General features: G+C 37.2%; 1 protein-coding gene across 1 annotated transcript; it reads left to right on the plus strand.

The window, feature by feature from the left end:
- The first annotated feature begins 104 nt into the window (after window positions 1-104).
- Window positions 105-20,520, plus strand: LOC113043039 (4-aminobutyrate aminotransferase, mitochondrial). The gene is made up of 16 exons (XM_026202147.1): window positions 105-432; window positions 5,130-5,274; window positions 6,656-6,753; window positions 6,966-6,995; window positions 8,240-8,357; window positions 13,223-13,272; window positions 14,315-14,395; window positions 14,720-14,812; window positions 15,350-15,412; window positions 15,517-15,580; window positions 15,824-15,972; window positions 16,867-17,004; window positions 17,339-17,506; window positions 18,034-18,180; window positions 18,451-18,562; window positions 18,673-20,520. The coding sequence occupies exons 2-16, from the start codon at window positions 5,205-5,207 to the stop codon at window positions 18,792-18,794; spliced, it is 1,503 nt and encodes a 500-aa protein (XP_026057932.1). The 5' UTR covers window positions 105-432; window positions 5,130-5,204; the 3' UTR covers window positions 18,795-20,520.
- The last annotated feature ends 23 nt before the right edge of the window (window positions 20,521-20,543 follow it).

The following is a 20,543-nucleotide window of genomic DNA, read 5'->3' on the forward strand; positions in this document are numbered from 1 at the left end:
AAAAAAAGAAAGGAAAAACCTTTCCTGCGGCGCACCCCACTCATTTTGCCTCTTATGCCTGGGACCAGCCCTGCCTACAGGCATACATGTGTAGAAGCTTTCTGATTCAAAAGATTCGAGTCACAGAGATGAATCAAAACCCCGTCTGCTAGTCTGGAGCTGCGATTACATTCTGGGAAACATGCAGTGCTGACAGCACACAGCTGTGGTCAGTGCAAGCCATCTGACATTTCCGGGAGCTGAAGGTCTCTCTCTATTGGCTGGAGTCGGCGGATCCCCCAGAATAGCCCGCCTCTTGCGAAAAAGGCCAGACTTCAAATGATGATTTAAAGACCGGCTGTGTTCCTCTCTCTTGCGTTCTTCTTTTTATTTTTCGTCCTTCCGCCAAGAACCTGCTAGATTTCACCTCCTGTACAGCAAAAAGGCACAAAGGTGAGTCTTAAAATGTCTCTAAGTATCATTAACAGCAGCAGCCAACAGTGTAGCGAAAGAGATGCAGCAGCGCTCTCTCTCACCGCGGAGCACAGAGCAGAAGCCATTCAGAATCACAAGTTTATTGTGCATTAGACATACAGAGGCAGAGGCAGTGGATAGCGTCTTTCGTTATAGACGCGTTTCTTACGAAACACTGCAGTGTTAGGAGACATTAAAACTGGCCTGCTGCATCGATTCGATCCCCTCCGTACGTCTCGCTCTCTCGGATCCGCTTGACAGGTCAGATCCAGTCGGAACCGGATACTGTCGCGTCTCAGTTGCAGCAGCTGCTTTGTCTGCTGCAAGTTTTCTGTGTGTTTTCCTTTGCTCTGAGACTGATACTTAGGAAAAGCAACATTGGCCACCTGTTATTTAAATGCATTCAATTATTGCTTCTCATAAGCCTTGTTTTCAGTTATTATTCAAGTGTTCTTGTTTTAGGCATAAACCTCATAAAATGCTGTTATTGCACTACTAAACTACACACTATTTGCCTGTACAAACAATTATTTTCTGTCACGCTGCAACAAACCCACACTTAAACCTACCAAATTTTTAATTTCATAAAACGCCATTTAGTATGTTTTTATGAGTGTCCTCATAAACCTTTACGTTGTAGTACCCATGACATTATACACATAATATGTGTCCTCATAAAGCATATATATCAGATCTACTGATCTATAGATCAGTGATCAGAACACAGAGATGTACACAAATACAGTTTTTGGCAGGCACCATGGTTACCAAAGTCAATTTTATACACACACTCTAAAACTTAAAGATATAGAGCAGCATGGATATCAGTTTCTGACACTAGTGATGATTATTTGCACATCATCTATATACTACTGAACTCTTTATGACTTTACTTGATTCAGTAAGATTATTTAAAGCTTAAGTATTGTTTGACAAGAAACCCCATTTTTCTTCATTAAATATGTTTACAGCTGATACACTAGGACATTACTGTTGAATTTCTCCTCTTTAGTTGTGTTTCCTAAACATCCATGTGAAATTATGTTTACATGTTCAGCTGTGCTTGATTTATGCTCTCTCATCATGTTAAACATAATTTCAGACTTGTTTGCTCTCTCTCTCCTACAATAATGTCCTTGAATTGCACATTGAATACTGCTAAAGGATGATTAGATGATGAAATATATATATATATATATATATATATATATATATATATATATATATATATATATATTACAAAAAAAGGGTAGCTGTGGTTGCCAGATTTGTGTGTTTTACCTTTAAAATGGTATAAAAAAAAAATCTGATAACAAAAATAAGAAATAAAACGATTAATAAAATTTGTGTTGTGTCATGAAGGGACTTCTATTTACTGTCTTTACCATAAATTATAGATTTTACTCCCTAAAAACATACATTTACAGTACAAATAATGCATTGTTTACCATTCACAGTTTTCACCATATCAATTAAGAAGTTAGCAGTACACAAGTGTAGTATTTTTACTTGCTACACTATTTCTTTAAAAATAACACCGTTTGACAGTATACAGTAGGTTTAATGCTCAGTGTTTGACAGACAAAACACCTGCTTAGACACTGAATTGTGGAGCAGATTTGCAGGAATGCTTAATATTTTTATAAGCCACAGTGTACATGTACAGACAAAGATGGTGAGTGATGTTCTGACACACTAGTTTGGCTGTTATTCATAGCATCTACCCATCTGATGGTGAGAATCACATATTTCTGTCCAAATTTTCAAGATGCATTTGTGATTGCAATACTGTCTATGTCATGTTTAATGAATCCTCTGTGGATTTCTTATTACTGAGGTATAGGCATGCATAAATCATGGCCTTTTGCTTTTTAACTAGGATTTATTCTTTTAATAGCACCACAGTTTTCCCTACAGAAGTTGATCTGTCATCCAGACAAGGCAGCCAGTTGTACAGTTGTTTTCCTCAACTGGTTCCCTTGGCAACTGTCTTGCAGTATTTATCAGTTTGGAGAGGTTTTACCTCTTCAATCCCTCTGAATGTCCCTTTTATTCATGTAGCATTGCTTCGGAGACCCTCGATGCCTATTTCAACTAAATAACATCTCAGATTTTGACTGACTCCTTATATTAGTCATCTTTTTATTGCACTTTCATATTTAGTGTAGCGTTCCTGATTCATCTAGATTCTAATGTTTTTAATGCAACAAATAGGGAAAAGCACATGTGGTTTGAATCCACTCTTATTCACATGAGAAAATGTAGCAAAGAATGACTTCTGCATGTCCTTAAAGGCTGTTTAAATCATGCAGAGGGGAATTGGTGTAATGAGGTTTACCAATAGGCTTTACCAGGGTTAGAGATGAGCATTATGCGCAATGAACCGTGCTCATATCCTCCACTGAAGGCTCAGTGTCTTTAGTGAGCTCAATGTTATCACAATATCCAATGATCAAAGTTCATTTGGTGCCAAATATCTGATCGGGATTATGGTGATGGTTTCACAAGCACAAACCAAAATCGGTTCTAATGTCTCTTTGTTTTTTAATTACGATCAGGTAAAGATTAGTTAACCACATCTCTGAAGTTTGGAAATGAGCTTCATATGTTTGTATTGAGGATGTATTCATGTCTTATTGCTTACTTCTACTGATGTTATCTGGCTGCTTTATCGAAAGGAGGTCGCTCGCAGGGCTGTGTTATGTAACACCTGAAAATTTGCATTTAAAAAATGGCTTTGTGGTTGTTTCTGTTGCTCACTGCTGGCTGTAGTTCACACTCTGAGCTGAGAGGAAGAGGAGCAGGGGGATTGGTGGCGGCTCGGTGTTGTGTAATCCAGCACAGGCGGCTATTGTTGGCTTTGAAATGGTCCTGCAGCACAGTGACCACACGGAGACCCCTGATGAATATTGATTAGCTGCGTCTGAATAACATGTGATGTGAGCAAAGAGTGTCTGCTTGATTTGTATGCTGAAAATAAGCTATGAAAGCTCATGTAATGTTTTTGAAGGTTGTGGATTTGCAGTGTTTTCATTGCCTGTACAGTCCTCTCTCATATTATCATCAGGGATCAATAACAATGATTTGTTTTCTTTGATCTGGTTTTGGTCAGCTAGTCGTTCAGATTTTGCCAAGTTAGGCTTTTAAACTGCAGTGATTTCTAGACATTACTAGATATACAGCTATAATGTATATGATGTTCCAATGGCAGATTAATACAAATTAATAAACGCACTCTTAAGTTGGTCAATCAATGACAATAAATTGCTAATTTTATTTTTCCCTTTCACTTGAGAAAGGAAAATCAGCTCCATCAGTCAAGTTGTCAGCCCCCCTCCGGCCATTAAATTAGTTTAACCCATTTTGCTCGCTGCATCCTCAGAGGCGCATGACAACAGGCTTGTGTAACACATATTTCAGAACCAGTTCTATCCGGTTGATGTTCCGTCTGTTTGGAGTGCTTCTGAGAGACGGAGCGTCTGGATTTCTCTTGTTTATGCTGGTTTGATTGCGTAATGTTCCTCAGATCTAGAGCACATGAGAGATGCACTTTCTGCTTCTCCTCTCCTTCACATGAATAAAGATGCCATGGGTCTGCTCCGATGTCCAGCGGGCGGCCAGTTCTGCCCTCTGAATTGATTCCTTTGGACAAGCTAACACATAAGACATAAGATTCTAAGCTTTCCGATGTTCAGACTGTGATGGAAACGTACACCATGACCTTTAAACTAAGCAGGAACAACACTGATAAAAAAAAGGTGTTTATTTTAGTCAAGAAGACTTAGTGCATAATAATTACATACCGTCACCAAGCTGCTCCTTTCTTAAGCATATGCTCACTCATTATAAGGGCTGAATATATGCTGGGTTTCCCTCAGGCACTGTCTTTTCCCTTAGGCAGGACTATTCGTCTCAATTAACCTTAGCACTAAAGTGTGACCGAGTGAGCCCGGGTTCCCTGAACACTGTGCCTGCTGGGAAGGTTTAATGGTACTTGGAAGTCACAGTGTTAGTCACTGCTGCCCCCAGCCTTGTCCTCACAAGACTCTCCATCCCAAGAAACGACTGCGATGGTTCCACAGTGCAAAAAGATGACGTGAGGGCGAGTAAGCACATGTTGTAATTAACACCAGTCAACCGTGCTTTAATTAAGTGGCGTGAGGGCCGACTGTCAGGGCCACTGGAGTAGGACAGGATTGATGGGCATGGCTGAACCTGCTGCTCTGGGAAAGAGGAACTGTCTGTGGTACTGAAGCCTGATCCCAGGACTCTCACTTTACAGACTCCCATCTGCTATTTTTTTTTTTTTTAGAGCACAAGGGTAAAAATGGCTTTATATATTGTATTATTTATTGAAATTATTATTGGTATTGTATAGTATTTCATTTGTTTAATCAGTTTTCATTTTACATTATACATTTTACAATTTTATATTTTGTAAATTAAGTCCATAATATTGGTCAAGATTAGTAATTTAAATTCTCCATATTCTTTAAAAAAAGAAAAAAAATTATAATCATAATAAAAGAGAGTAAAAAGTGTATTTTCCAAATATCAAATTTTGCATAAGATTGTAAATATCATGAGCTGTAGATTGTATTATCTACCAGAACGTCTTTGACTGTGAAATTTTCGGCTCCCCAATCCCTGTAATCTCTCTCCTTGTCTTTCCTCAGGTGAAGTGTAAGGCAGGTGCAGTGTGCTGTCTCTCTCTGTCTCACTCTTCATCTCTGTCTCAGTGAGTGCTACACATGGCTTCCTCACTCCTGACCCGCCAGCTGGCCTTCTCCCTTCAGAAAAACCTGCGTCTCGCCGCTCCAGGTACAAATACCACTCAGAGATAGAGGAGTAAGACACCTCCAGTCTTAAAAGTTTGTTTAACTGCCCGTTAACTGTGCGACCTCAAAATATATTTGGGAGCATTTGTGCGACAATGGTGAAAACAATTGTTGTGGTGCAGCCTGTTTTCATTTCTCTACGAAACCTTCACTAATTACTGCACAGTATGTGCCTGCTGTGAGTTGATTCAGTGACCGGTCTGCCATTTATATCCAGTGTTACATAACCCTTACCAGTGATACCAAGTAAAAGAGTTAATTTTGAGTCCTGGTTATGGAGCCAAATGTCAGGAGGGACGGAGTTCAAAGTTTCTTAACCATGTAAATGAGTTACTGGGATCTGGTTCTGTCCAGCTTTGGATAGTGAATTCTGCTTTTGTAGAGAAGTGTGTGTGTCGTGTCCTTCAGTGGCTGGTCACAGTGATCACACTGATTCAATCCTGCCAGCCTCCTTCATTAATATGTAGCTCCCATTAACTGCTGTAAACTTAAGGAGCTCCTTCTTATGTGGCTGAAAAGGCATTGTGTGTCTAGATGTATTCGTTGGCCACGGTTCGAAAATACTGTGAAAGTACGAAAGGTCTAAGAGCTCAGTTGGTTAATTACTTTGAGATGTCAAACATCTCAAATGTATTGATTAGCCTTTTTGTAGGAAGGTATCTTTACTGAAACCAACTCAACCTTCCGTGATTCAAGAAGAACTGAATAAATACCTACTTAGCTATGCACATTTTTAATACCATTATATTTTCTAGTGCTTTGTTGACATTACACATTTATACAAGACGTTTAAAAGTTCTCAAAGATTTAAATCAAGAGTAACAATGAAGCAAAAGAGTTTTTTTACTTTGGAAACAAGTAATTATTATAAAAGCCCGTTTCAACCACTGAATAAAAAATAAAACCAGGTAATTGCAATTAATTATCAAAAAATTCTGACTTTTTATGTAGAATTGCCTGGTTTTATGTTGAAATTTAATAAATTATAAAGAAATGAATATGCTTCTTGTGTTGTAATTTAAAGATAAATATTAATAAAATGGCAATTTTAAAATTGGATTGTTTACAGACCAGTAAGAAGTTATCATGTTGGTTTGAATTAAGTCGGCGACATGGACTAAATGGTAACATCTGCTCAAATCAGAGTAGTAAAACAATATATGATGTCAGTTAGATGTGATAGAAATAATTTTTTTCTCATATTAGGATTGACAATTTTGTAATGAGAGCTTATTATTGAACGAAACAATATTTTATCCAGCATGTTAAGTCATTATGGGGAAAATGTACTGCATAATATGAGTGATTAAAAATGATAAAAAATATGTAGTCTTTTATGCATTTGTCTATTTATTTTGCATTAGGTTCCAGATATGTCAGCAAAACCGCCACAAAGACGGTTTCAGAGTTTGAGTATGATGCCCCATCCATGAAAACGGCTGTGCCAGGACCAAAGTCTCAGGTACAGTCTCAGCATATTTACACTTTTATCATGAAACATATCACTAGATGCCTTTGTATTATGTATCCGTAGGGATTAACTTTTTTTATTTATTTTTTTATTAAGTTTTGATTTGTATTTTACTGTAGGCTCACTACAAAAAAAAATCTCAAATTAGGACACTCATGCTTCTTATTACTTTTTTCCCAAACATCATTTCTCTCATTCAACAGGAGCTGCTTAGACAACTCGGCGAGATTCAGGTGAGATAGACATGGAAATGAACTTTGGCACTTGCCCAATCTATACAAACACAAATTTGCCTTAAACTCAATCTCATTGCATAACACAAGTTTGTTGTTACATTGCCAGTGCCGATCTTAGTTTGTAGTTCCATAATGATTTAAATATGAGTCACGTTTTCAGACAGTACCATACAAAACAAACAACAGCATGAGAATCATTTACAGCAGTAAAGCTAAAGTGTGACTGCCCTAGATCAACAATGTTCTTCTGGTGTGACATCCAGCCATATTTCAGCCTGCCTGGATGTCTTCAGCTGATTGGATGATGAATGAATTTCGGTCAGTAATTTATCTGCTGTCTGGACTGGCTTCTTGAGGACAGTCACACTCATCTTCTGACCGCTTTGCTGTGGATGAGCACACAGATGTGAGCTGACAGGCCTCGATGAAGCTAATATCACAGATTCGTTACGCCTCAGCTCCTGTGCGTGTCCGCTGGCCGTTGTCTGTCTCCCTCACTCGGGAGCAGACATGAGAAGAGTCATAATCTATTCATCAGATGGGCTAAAAATAGAAGCCACACGGGCAAAAACTACTTTCATTAAATAAAGCACCGCTGCTCATAATTTTGCGGTAATGAGTCACAGTGCGACATCTCCTGCATTTCAGTTTTACTGTACATGTGAATCCATTAAAGGAATAGTTCACCCATCCAAGATGGCGATGAGATTATTTATTCATTGGAACAGATTTGGAGAAATTAAGTATTATGTCACTTGCTCACCAGTGGATCCTTTGTAGTGAAGATTGAGAGTCCAAACAGCTGATAAATACATCACAATAAACTACAAGTAATCCACACCACTCCAGTCCATCAATTAACATCATGTGAAGTGAAAAGCTGCATGTTTGTAAGAAACAAATCCATCTTTAAGACATTTTTTACTTTAAATAGTTGCTAATGAAGTATTCTATTCATAAAATTGTCCAGTAAAGCAATATATATATATATATATATATATATATATATATATATATATATATATATATATATATATATATATATATATATATATATATATATATATATATATATATATATATATAATCTAAATAAGCAGAGAAATATGCACATATTAAATTAAGCACTGTTTATAAGTGATGACAGTCCAAAACAGTTCTAAACACATATGGCAATGGATTTTGATGTGAAAGGAGAACATGTGACTAATACACTTTTTCACTTGTCTCTTGGTCTGCAGAATGTTGGAGCGATTCATTTCTTCTGCAACTATGAGGAGAGCAGGGGGAACTACCTGGTGGACGTGGACGGCAACCGAATGCTGGATGTGTACACACAGATTTCCTCCATTCCCATCGGTGAGCTCATCGATAAGCAGATCTCTTTAACAGCACATGCATCCCTCTACTGACAACTGACACATCTCAAACGGCAAATCAGACATCTTTAAATTAATGTCGTTCTCTGGATTTAGCACTTGCTTTTATTTAGTGTCAGACTCGGATGTGTTTTGTACCACTTCAAGGGATAGTTTAGCCAAATAAACCCATTCAGTCACCCTCACATCATTCCAAACCTGTATGACTTTAGATTTAATGCGCTTTTGTCTTTTTTTTTATTTACTGTAAAGCTTTTATTTTTATTTCAGCTTTAGTTTTAGTAAGCGCTTCAACTTAAATGAAAATTGGAAAAGTTGTTATTGTTTAGTTAATAACTACACTGCACAAGTGTTTAAAAAGGATCTTAAAATTCATCATGTATTGTTTTTGCTGTCTTGTTCAGTAAATGTGAGCTGTGTCTTGTGGCTTTGCATGAAGGCACATTTGTTGTGGATGATTAAATGTGAGTGACGGGAACTGAGGACTTCCTGTGAGGAGTGCCTGTACGGATACAACAAACAGAGGCCAAAAGATGTCATTGGTTTGGTCCGTTAGCTTACTTACATTTAATCAGCCTCAACAAATTGAGTGAAGCCACTGTCTCGCGCTCTCAGAGATGCCTTCAGGTGCTCACTCAGATTTAATGAGCTTTGATTTCACTCGCACTTGCTGCTTCTGTATCATTTCAACAGAAGTGCATTATGGGATATTTTAGTTACATTAGTGCACAACCCCCACTCACCCACAAGATTCACGATGACAGGCACATGCATACAAAAGTTTGCAAAACAGATAACTCTGCCACTTTAGACATTTAACAAAAAAACTGAATATCTGATAAGTGGAACAGTGGGTGGAGAGTTATGCTAGTCTGTACTTGCTTGTCAAGAGTTCATGTGAGGGTTATTCCTTTTGTGCAGTACATTTTGTACTCTGTGTAGGGTTAGGCCATTAATATGATTGTAGTGTAATTAAAGGACATATTTCTATGTAACGATATGCAGTATTTGCTATGACGAGAAAATAATAAAGATGAATATCAACATTATGGAAATAGAAAAAAAAGAGATGAAGTTCACCACTGCAAGTTCATTTTTATATTTTTTATATATGAAGTTTTGATCATATAATTCTGATTCCTTTAAATGTATATAACTTGATCAATTAATTGGAGGCGACTAATACCACAAAACATAGTTATGGTATTAGTTATGTAGTTCATTTACAGATAAAAATATTAATTAAATGCATGTTTTGTTTTTGAATGAAACATTGTTCCTAAGAAAATATTGATTGATTGAAATATGTTGATTATGGTAAAGAAAAAAAATGAAGAAACTGTGAAACATTGTCCGAGTCAGAAATGGCAACATTGATTCAAATCGAAGTTTATTATTTAAAATTCTCCCGTACCTTCACTTGTTTGTGATTAGGCATTTAAGAGAATAAAAATTTTCCGTCATGATAATTGCCAAAACACAGTATTTATAACATATTCTATTAAATTACAAACTAGATACAGTTACACAAATCACAAAAAAATATATGTACAATGTAAATAAATCTTTCAGACATATTAGAGTGCAAAAGAACAGAACTCTTAAAAATAAAGAGTAAAACTGAATACAAAAATCTAAAGTTTTTTTTTTTAATATACAGTATTGTTCAAAATAATAGCAGTACAATGTGACTAACCAGAATAATCAAGGTTTTTCGTATATTTTTTTATTGCTACGTGGCAAACAAGTTACCAGTAGGTTCAGTAGATTCTCAGAAAACAAATGAGACCCAGCATTCATGATATGCACGCTCTTAAGGCTGTGCAATTGGGCAATTAGTTGAATTAGTTGAAAGGGGTGTGTTCAAAAAAATAGCAGTGTGGCATTCAATCACTGAGGTCATCAATTTTGTGAAGAAACAGGTGTGAATCAGGTGGCCCCTATTTAAGGATGAAGCCAACACTTGTTGAACATGCATTTGAAAGCTGAGGAAAATGGGTCGTTCAAGACATTGTTCAGAAGAACAGCGTACTTTGATTAAAAAGTTGATTAGAGAGGGGAAAACCTATAAAGAGGTGCAAAAAATGATAGGCTGTTCAGCTAAAATGATCTCCAATGCCTTAAAATGGAGAGCAAAACCAGAGAGACGTGGAAGAAAACGGAAGACAACCATCAAAATGGATAGAAGAATAACCAGAATGGCAAAGGCTCAGCCAATAATCACCTCCAGGATGATCAAAGACAGTCTGGAGTTACCTGTAAGTACTGTGACAGTTAGAAGACGTCTGTGTGAAGCTAATCTATTTTCAAGAATCCCCCGCAAAGTCCCTCTGTTAAAAAAATGGCATGTGTAGAAGAGGTTACAATTTGCCAAAGAACACATCAACTGGCCTAAAGAGAAATGGAGGAACATTTTGTGGACTGATGAGAGTAAAATTGTTCTTTTTGGGTCCAAGGGCCACAGGCAGTTTGTGAGACGACCCCCAAACTCTGAATTCAAGCCACAGTACACAGTGAAGACAGTGAAGCATGGAGGTGCAAGCATCATGATATGGGCATGTTTCTCCTACTATGGTGTTGGGCCTATTTATCGCATACCAGGGATCATGGATCAGTTTGCATATGTTAAAATACTTGAAGAGGTCATGTTGCCCTATGCTGAAGAGGACATGCCCTTGAAATGGTTGTTTCAACAAGACAATGACCCAAAACACACTAGTAAACGGGCAAAGTCTTGGTTCCAAACCAACAAAATTAATGTTATGGAGTGGCCAGCCCAATCTCCAGACCTTAATCCAATTGAGAACTTGTGGGGTGATATCAAAAATGCTGTTTCTGAAGCAAAACCAAGAAATGTAAATGAATTGTGGAATGTTGTTAAAGAATCATGGAGTGGAATAACAGCTGAGAGGTGCCACAAGTTGGTTGACTCCATGCCACACAGATGTCAAGCAGTTTTAAAAAACTGTGGTCATACAACTAAATATTAGTTTAGTGATTCACAGGATTGCTAAATCCCAGAAAAAAAAAAATGTTTGTACAAAATAGTTTTGAGTTTGTACAGTCAAAGGTAGACACTGCTATTTTTTTGAACACACCCCTTTCAACTAATTGCCCAATTGCACAGCCTTAAGAGCGTGCATATCATGAATGCTGGGTCTTGTTTGTTTTCTGACAATCTACTGAACCTTCTGGTAACTTGTTTGCCACGTAGCAATAAAAAATATACTAAAAACCTTGATTATTCTGGTTAGTCACATTGTACTGCTATTATTTTGAACAATACTGTATATATATATATATATATATATATATATATATATATATATATATATATATATATATATATATATATATATATAAATTGTGTATGCAGTATGCATAAAGTGTTGTAATCTTTGACCGGTTAATGGTAAAGAAGTGGCTGTGCTTTTTTGCAAATCTAAACATTTCAGATATTAGTCAGCAGAATTGCCCAGTATTTTAAAATGTCCACAATAACAATACCTTACATTCATTCATATTGCCTGTTATCTATTTGTGATATAATAATGAAGGAAACTACTATAAGTTAATCTTTAAGAAATATTATTGACATTTTTAGCCAACAAATATGATGATGACATGAAAATGTAATGCATTACAAGAATGACCCATGACCAGCAGCTAGTGCATCCATTTTTATGGACAAATGCTTGTTGATTCAGTTGAGCTCACAGGACTGGAAGAGCCAGATGAATGCAGCGCTTGGAACAGTATGAATAGGCGTACAGTTTTAAAAGGCTGTCATCTCTATTATTCTACCTTTAAACATTACTCATTTTTGAGAGACATTTTTCTGAGAGATTAATTAGATACTGAAAAGTATTTGTGTAAATTATTTATTATTATTATTAAGGGAACAACACAGTCCAGCATGTCATGCCATATATCTATAATTCATTTTCTGTCCTTTGCCATAATTTGTCTGTTGTATGTTCAGTCTGTGCAAGAGCTCTCTGCATGCCATAGCTGGGATATGCAAAGTTTTGTGTAATCTCAGCTAAAAGAAAAAAAGATTGTGTGTACTTGTTGGGTGAGTCTTGTTCTGCAGGCCTAACAGGTCATTCAACAAAGTAAAAATTAGAACAGTTAATAACAGGCTCACTCTACCTTAACTCTTTTTATCTAATAAACAACTAGATTGCAGTATGGTTAATTATTAATCTGTTAATGATTACTGATTCATGTGCACAGTGACCCCAAAAAGGGTTTTGGACACTTAAGTCAGACTTTAAATAAAAGGTTGTCATTGCATTATGTAATGAAGTATCAAACAATTATTTAGGGTCACTTCATTGGTAAAACATTTCACTAAGTGAAATTTGTTCATTTTAATAGCTGCTCAAAATATAGACATGTGGACACTTTCTTAAAGGGAATTAATTTCATACATTTATCTACAAATGACTTTGGCACCAAGTAGTTCTGAGACAAGCACTAGCATTATTTTCCACTTGGTTTGATATTTAGTTATATATTACAATGACATTCATAAATATTTAATTGTGGCTTTATTAAGTGTCCAGATACTTTTGATGATAGTAGCAGTGTCAGAGCCGTGCTCCACCAACCGCTGTACTTATTTGGAGCAACTTCATCAATTATCAACCTAAACTCACTAGCATGCAAATATGCTTTGTTGCCTTCGGCTCCAGCGGACTAATGTCAATTTGGCAAAGGTCAGTTCAATCGCTGTTTGTTTTGGTTGGTTGGTTTGTGTGTGTTTACACTGTCGAATCTCTGCAGATATGACCCTACATGTGTGATGAACAGACTGACCATATTTTTGATATTCCTTTCTAGGTTACAATCATCCAGCCTTAATTAAAGTGATGACCAATCCAAATAATGTGGTGAGTCCCGATCAGACTGTGAGATCTTTACAGACTGTAGAATGGAAATGAGATTTGCAGTGATCTGTGAGACAGAGCAGCATGAGTGGGACATGGTGAGGGATTTTTAAAGGCGTAGTGCACAGGATATGATGTTCACATCTCAGTGGCTTGCTTCAGTTTTCCCTTAGAGAATTAAATTCACCACGTCCTTTATTATACACTACTGTTCTGAAGTTTGGGGTCTGAAAGACTGCACTAAAAATTGTTGTATAACAGTAAGACTGTGAAATGTTATGACGATTTAAAATATCTGCTTTCTATTTTGATATATATAAAAAGTGATTTATTATTCATTATTTTCACCATCATTACTCCCGTCGTCACATGATCCTTCAGAAATCATTAATATGCTGATTTGCTGCTCAAGAAACATTTCTTATTATTATCAGTGTAGAAAGCAGTTTAATACGCTTAATATATTTTTTATGCAATTTTTTCCCAGAAATGTTTTAATGGAAAGTTCAAAAGAACATTTATGTGAAATAGAGACATTTTATAACATTATAAATGCATTTGCTGTCACTTTTGATCAATTTAATGCAACCGTACTAAAGTCAAAGTGTTAATTTCTTTCAAACGAATCTCAAAATCTTAAAGACTGCAAACATTTGAATGGTAGTGAATACACACTTAATATTAGTAGTCTTTATCAAATGAAAAACAGAACAAAAATATTGATTACTCATCCTCCGCCACACATATTTTTATTCAATTAAAAGCTTTCCAGAATGAGAATGTCCCATCCCCTTATACCACCTCTAAACTACTAGCGAGTATCCAATCATGTTCATGTCTGTGACATTACTAAAGCCGATTGGCTATTATAAAGAATGTCTGATCTAACATGCATGCTTGACCTAAACCTCCTGTTTCAAATGCATAAATATAGGAAGGAAGTACTTGCATTGTGCACCTAAAACATTTTCACAAAATAGTTTAAAGTCTTAGGGTCACTGTTTCCTTCAGTAAATCCTTTCTGTATGAATCTTTGTTTTCACAGAGTGCATTTGTCAACCGTCCGGCGCTTGGTATTCTGCCACCTGAGAACTTTCCAGACAAACTGAATGAGAGCCTGCTGTCGGTGAGTGTTGATGGACTGAAAGAAAACTCCTCTATGAATTCTCTATGAATTATTGCTGGTTATGCTGAACGCAAGTAGAACGTAAGGCCTAAATTTTGTCTGGATCTGCCCCAATGAGGCAACCTCAACCTTTCACTTGAAACAGCTTGTGTTCGGCAGTTATAAAACAGCTCTTTGGGATTCTCTTAATCTTGATAGCATCCTTTGGAGATATCATAATGACTCTCTTTAGCAAGTGCACTCTTTTTCACATTGGCCGGAAGTGACTTTCTGTTTATTGTAGTGTGGAGTTCTGTAAATGAATGACTCTTTCTTCAACACCAGATTGCCCCCAGTGGAATGACCCGAGTACAAACCATGGCCTGTGGATCCTGCTCCAATGAGAATGCTTTCAAGAGCATGTTTATCTGGTACAGAGTGAGTGGACTTTCCTCCGTTTGCTCTAGCGCAGACTTGATGTGTCATGAAAACCCTGACAAAGCACATTTGCTTTATAAACTGTTGGTGTGATACTGGTTGTAATTTATGGCAGCAATAATACACATGGTGAAGTTTTTCTGAAAATGTTGGAGAAAAAAAAAAAACACAGTAGTAACTATAAAATATAAAAATAATAGTAAACATGATTTTTTTCTTAATATATAAACTTTTGTACTTTTTTATAATAATTATTCTGATTCTTTCATTGGTGTTATTGCTTACATTTATATTGTTTTTTTTTTCAGATTACTTTATATTAGGGCTGTCTGAACATGATATAATTGCACACACAAACACAATTGTACTAATTGTAAATTCCATATTAGGTTGACTGAATATGAAAAACGAAGCAAAAATTGCTATGTCTGATTCATTTCTATTAATTAAGCAGATCATGATTGACAGCCCTACTTTATTCACATGAATAAATCTTAAATCACCTGTTAACAAATGCTTGTTTTTATTGGCTTCTAGAATAAGGAGAGAGGATACACCAGCCCCTCGGAGCAGGAAGTCGGCACTTGCATGATCAACCAGGTTAGAAAGAAACACGACACAGAAGACTGTAGCTCCCAAAAACATAATTTAGTTTTTTGCACAGACTAATCTCTTTTTTTTTTTTTTTTATCTCTCTGTCTCAGACTCCTGGATGCCCCGATTTGAGCATCTTGTCTTTCATGGGAGCTTTCCATGGGAGAACTATGGGCAAGTGTCTGTTGATTTATTAAAAAATATTTCTGAAAGATGTGTCTGATGCAGTTTTCCTAGAGTATGTTGTGAGCCGATTCTGACATTTTGAGGGATTTGACCTAGCCTATATTTGCCTTATATTTGTATATTTGTAAATGCTATTTATATCGTATGACTTCATTTGAAAACCAAAGAAGCCTGGCTGTGTTGTTTTAAGTGGGACACCTGTCCTCTAATGTGTGTGCTATTGGATTACAGGCTGCCTGGCCACAACACATTCCAAAGCTATTCACAAGCTGGATATACCGTCCTTCGACTGGCCCATCGCACCCTTCCCTAAGCTGCAGTACCCTCTGGAGGAGTTTGTGAGGGAGAACGCCCAGGAAGAGGCCCGCTGCCTGGAGGAGGTCAGAGACGTCTCCTTGATGTGTTACAGCTTTTCTCCACATACGAAGTAAAGAAGTATTCCGGGTTCAGTACAGGTTGAGCTCAATCAACAGCATTTTTGATTGTATCTCCTTTTCTTTAAAAGCAAAAATCTGCTAAAATGAGAGGCGCTTACAGTGGAAGTGAATGGTGCCAGTCCATAAATGCTAAAATACTCACAACAAGATATAAAATTACTGTATAAATTATTATTTTAACAGCTTTTACTATAAGTACAATAACATTAACCATCATTTGGCAATATTTTATGGCAGATTTTTAGTGATCTCAGTAGGAATGCTTATGATCAAGAATATTGCATAAGGTTTTTTTTTTGTTTTTTTTTTCTAATCAACATAATGCTACAAATGCTATTGATTGGTGGTTGTCTATTAAGCTACGGGGGTTTAATAGTTATGTTCAATGTTATTTTAGTATTATTTGTATAATATTACAGTTTTATAAAAATTATTATATCACTTTTTTAATTTTCATTTAGTTTAAATTATATTAATTTAGTTATGTGCTTTTGTCATTTGTATTAGGACTATTTAGTTTTTTTATTATTCTTTATTCCTATTTAGTAATTTTAGTTTCACATTAAACTTATTTTAATTAGTTGCAATGGCTACTAATTAAATATTAAATCTAACATTTAATATTTTTATGTCAGATTTATTTCAACTAACAAAAATATTTGATCAGTTATAGTTTTAGTTAATGATAATAAATAACCCTGGCTGACACTGAGTATCTAGTCGAAGTTCAACATTATTTAAGAAACACAGACTGATTGCTGCGTTTCCGTGCACCTTCTGTAAAGTGTTACCACCGTCATTACACACAAGTAAGATATTAATGTATGTGTGTGTCAGGTTGAGGATCTCATCGTGAAGTGGAGGCAGAAGGATAAACCAGTGGCTGGCATTGTGATCGAGCCCATCCAGGCAGAGGGAGGGGACAACCACGCTTCCCCTGATTTCTTCATCAAACTGCGAAATATTGCACGCAAGGTGAAGCGCTTTTCAGGCTAGCTGTTTTCTATAATGCTTAGTTACCTTCCATGGTCATCTTTGTTTATCAGATCTGTGCTTTAAAGTCGTTTGGGATAGATCCTCTGGTTATAATATGGTTGTTTTATACAGAGGAAAGAGGCTCTTATTAAATGTCTGTGATAGAGTCAACGGTTTCCCTGAAAAGCTGGGGAAGTGTTGACTTCAAATGGAGCATAGCAAAGTGCAATGGCCGTGTCCGGCGGGTGTTGTAATGCAGTTGTACGCAGGATGACAGAATGGGTTTCGCCAGAGAGGGAGCTGACAGATGTTTATCTGTGTCTGCTTCTTTCAGCATGGCTGCGCTTTCCACGTGGATGAGGTGCAGACAGGTGGAGGAACAACAGGCAAGTTCTGGGCCCATGAGCATTGGGGCCTGGACGACCCTGCTGATGTTGTCTCCTTCAGCAAGAAGCTGCAGACAGGAGGATACTACCACAGGGATGAAATGCAACCAGACAAAGTAAGATCTGTCAATGGTTCCTCACGGCAAAGCAAAATCATTTCCAGTAATTGTCCCCAACTGGCTGCTTTATTCACTTTCTTAATGAGTCATCGTTGAAGAATAGCATTATAATGTGCTTGAGCGCCAGATGATTGTTCTGCAGTTTCACAAGCTTTGTTTGTCTAAATGATTGCCTGTCCTCGGATGAGGTTCACAGCTGTATGGAACTGAGCAATGACGCCCCCTACTGTTGAAAACATGTTTCTTCCAATACAGTAACCTGCTATGGTGCTGCATTATCGAAATTCGAAACAAAACCAAAAAATCAATAGCTTAGGCTACGTCACACAAAATAATCATTTGGGCTACGTTTAGTTAAATGACTAGAATGGCTAGATTACAAGAATAGCAACTGCTTGAATTGAAGACCTGACAAATGACAAATAATATTGCATAATGCATATTTTGGTTGCATGACATCTTTAAAGAAGACTTGCACACACGTGCACTAATCATTTAAACTGACTTGGCCGTATGCACCCCAGCCCTACAGAATCTTCAACACGTGGATGGGAGACCCCTCAAAGAATCTGTTCTTATCAGAGGTGCTTAATGTGATCCGAAGAGAGAACCTTCTGGAGGAGGTGACGCGCTCAGGGAAGGCTCTTCTACAAGGCCTTTACGCACTGCAGGTACAGCCATCTCACGTGACTGGTTCCCCACAGGTGCCACAGCTCAGCGCGAGATGCTTTAAAACCATTAATGCTTCTATTATGTGGACGTTCATTGTTTATCCGAGGGCCGACCTCATAATTTCTGCTGCCAGAGGGATAACCTGAGCCTGTAATCGATATTGTCAGCGTAATGAGTGTTTGTTTTGAGGCTGTGGTTGTGGATTGATGATACCTTTCAAACTGTGAGCTGTACATCCGTTTAACGTCTCGCTTCTTCCCCTAACGTAGACCCAGTACCCTCAGATCCTGAGTAGAGCCCGTGGCCAGGGCACATTCTGTGCCATAGATGCCTGCAATGATGCCACACGCGACAGTATCATGCTTAAGGCCAGGAACAAGGGTAAGCTACTTTAGCCATCATACTTAAGGCTAATACGTTAACTTTAGACTTGGTCCTCACCAGGTAAGATGCAGTGGCTTTATGGGATACTTTGTTCTCTGTCCGACCAGGTCTATTTATGGGTTCCTGTGGAGAAAAGACCATCCGTTTCCGTCCCACTTTGGTCTTCAAGGAGTACCATGTCCATCAGCTCCTGAACATCCTGAACGACGTCCTGGCTGAGCATAAATAGAGTTCTGGCTGCCAGGTCACCCGTGATTACGGAGCGTGTAGTGGTCCAAGCCCACTCAAGGGTTTATACCAGCCTGTCACAATTGATTGGTCACTGTCTCTCTCTCTCTACATTCGCTCTCTTCCTGTTATTACTTATTAAGAAAGATAGAAGTCTCTTTTTATTTAGCCCACACAGATTCAGCCCTGCCACTATATTTCTAGACTTTTTGGGGGTGGACAGATTGAAGACCTAAAGTAGTTTGCAGGAGATTACATATTTAAGTAATTCTTTCTTGATGACATTGCAACTTTTGTGCGTTTATGAACTGTAAGGTCCATAACTGAATAAAGCACAGAGCCACAGAGACAGTACCGGGTTCCTAATCGCAATATTTCTTCTTCTATCCCTTTATATGTCAAATAAAAAAAGTCCTTAGTGTTTAGAAGGTAACAGGAAAAGATAAGTGATCTAATTGTGTATGACACCAAAATACAGAAAAGAAGCTATTGTCTGTTTCTCATTTTATGGCGATAAAATCTGACTATTTTAGTATCTATAGAGAAATGGCTGCATTTGAAATATCTATAGTGTGTAATTTTGCATGATGGAAGAATACATTTACAGAGTACCTGAATATTATGATCCTCTGTGAATTAAAAGCATGTGTGGAAGCTAAATAGTAGAAGCAGTGTTGGCTTGACTGCGTCCTGAGGCGCTAGAGAGAGCCAATGGAAAGCTGGAAGAAGTGAAAGTGCAGAGAACTGTAGATCCTCTATACCCTGAATGAGCAAAACCCTTCAAGCAGGTTCATAAAGAGCCATTGTCATTAGTCACGCGGTCTCTTGTTGAATCTTGTATGAAAAATATTTAAAGCACAACCTGGTGTGGTAACAGTAGGGTCCTACAGAATTTACATAAATCTGTATTTTCACAGTCAAATGTCCACCTGACAATAACAATAGAAATGTGTCAGGAAGAACGTTTGAAAAGCACAAGCTTGAGGCCGCTTGGCTTAGTGTCCATCCTCCGCTCAGGTGAACATGATCCCCTCATGTTTCTCATTACAGGACGTGGAAGAAAGGGTATATTGTTGTGCTGGACAACAACTACAAGTCATCTTCACTTAATGGTTATCACAGCCTGTAAACGTTTATGATCGTAGGGGTGATTCTCCTCTTCCAGTTGCTCTGAACTGACCGAGTACACGTCCCTTCAGCTTGGTTTGTTTTAATCATCTTTTCCTTTATAAACACTTAAACCACGTTATGTACTTAACTGTAGTGAGATTATGTAATGCTCATTGTGTACATTTTGTTTATGAAAACTAACCAGCAAATATTGTTTCCACCTTGTTTACAGCCGCATCGGAATAAAGTCATTTACGCATCAAATATTAATATGTGCAAAATCTCACCCTCTCTAACAGTCTTATTGTTTTGTGATATTGTGTCTCATATGTTAGTGTAATATAGAAATGTAATTCATTCACATTTAATGTTGTGTACCCGCAGCGACCCGAGACGTGAAAGCTGTGTCTGTCTGTAATCTGCAGTATCAAGTCAGTATTTAGTTGAAAAATGTTTATTAATAAAACTGATACTAACAATTATAAAAAAAAATAAATAAACTGCATATGATTACAGGTATGTGTAGTACGATTAGAAGGAAATTATTGATGTCATTTCTACATAAAACCTAAATGTTGTCTGAGGAAGTTATAAAATAAATCTGACGTTTTGATTCATCTTTTGTTGTTCTTGAATGTCT

Source organism: Carassius auratus, chromosome 3, assembly GCF_003368295.1.
Source record: "Carassius auratus strain Wakin chromosome 3, ASM336829v1, whole genome shotgun sequence".
In the NCBI taxonomy this organism is placed as follows: Eukaryota; Metazoa; Chordata; class Actinopteri; order Cypriniformes; family Cyprinidae; genus Carassius; species Carassius auratus.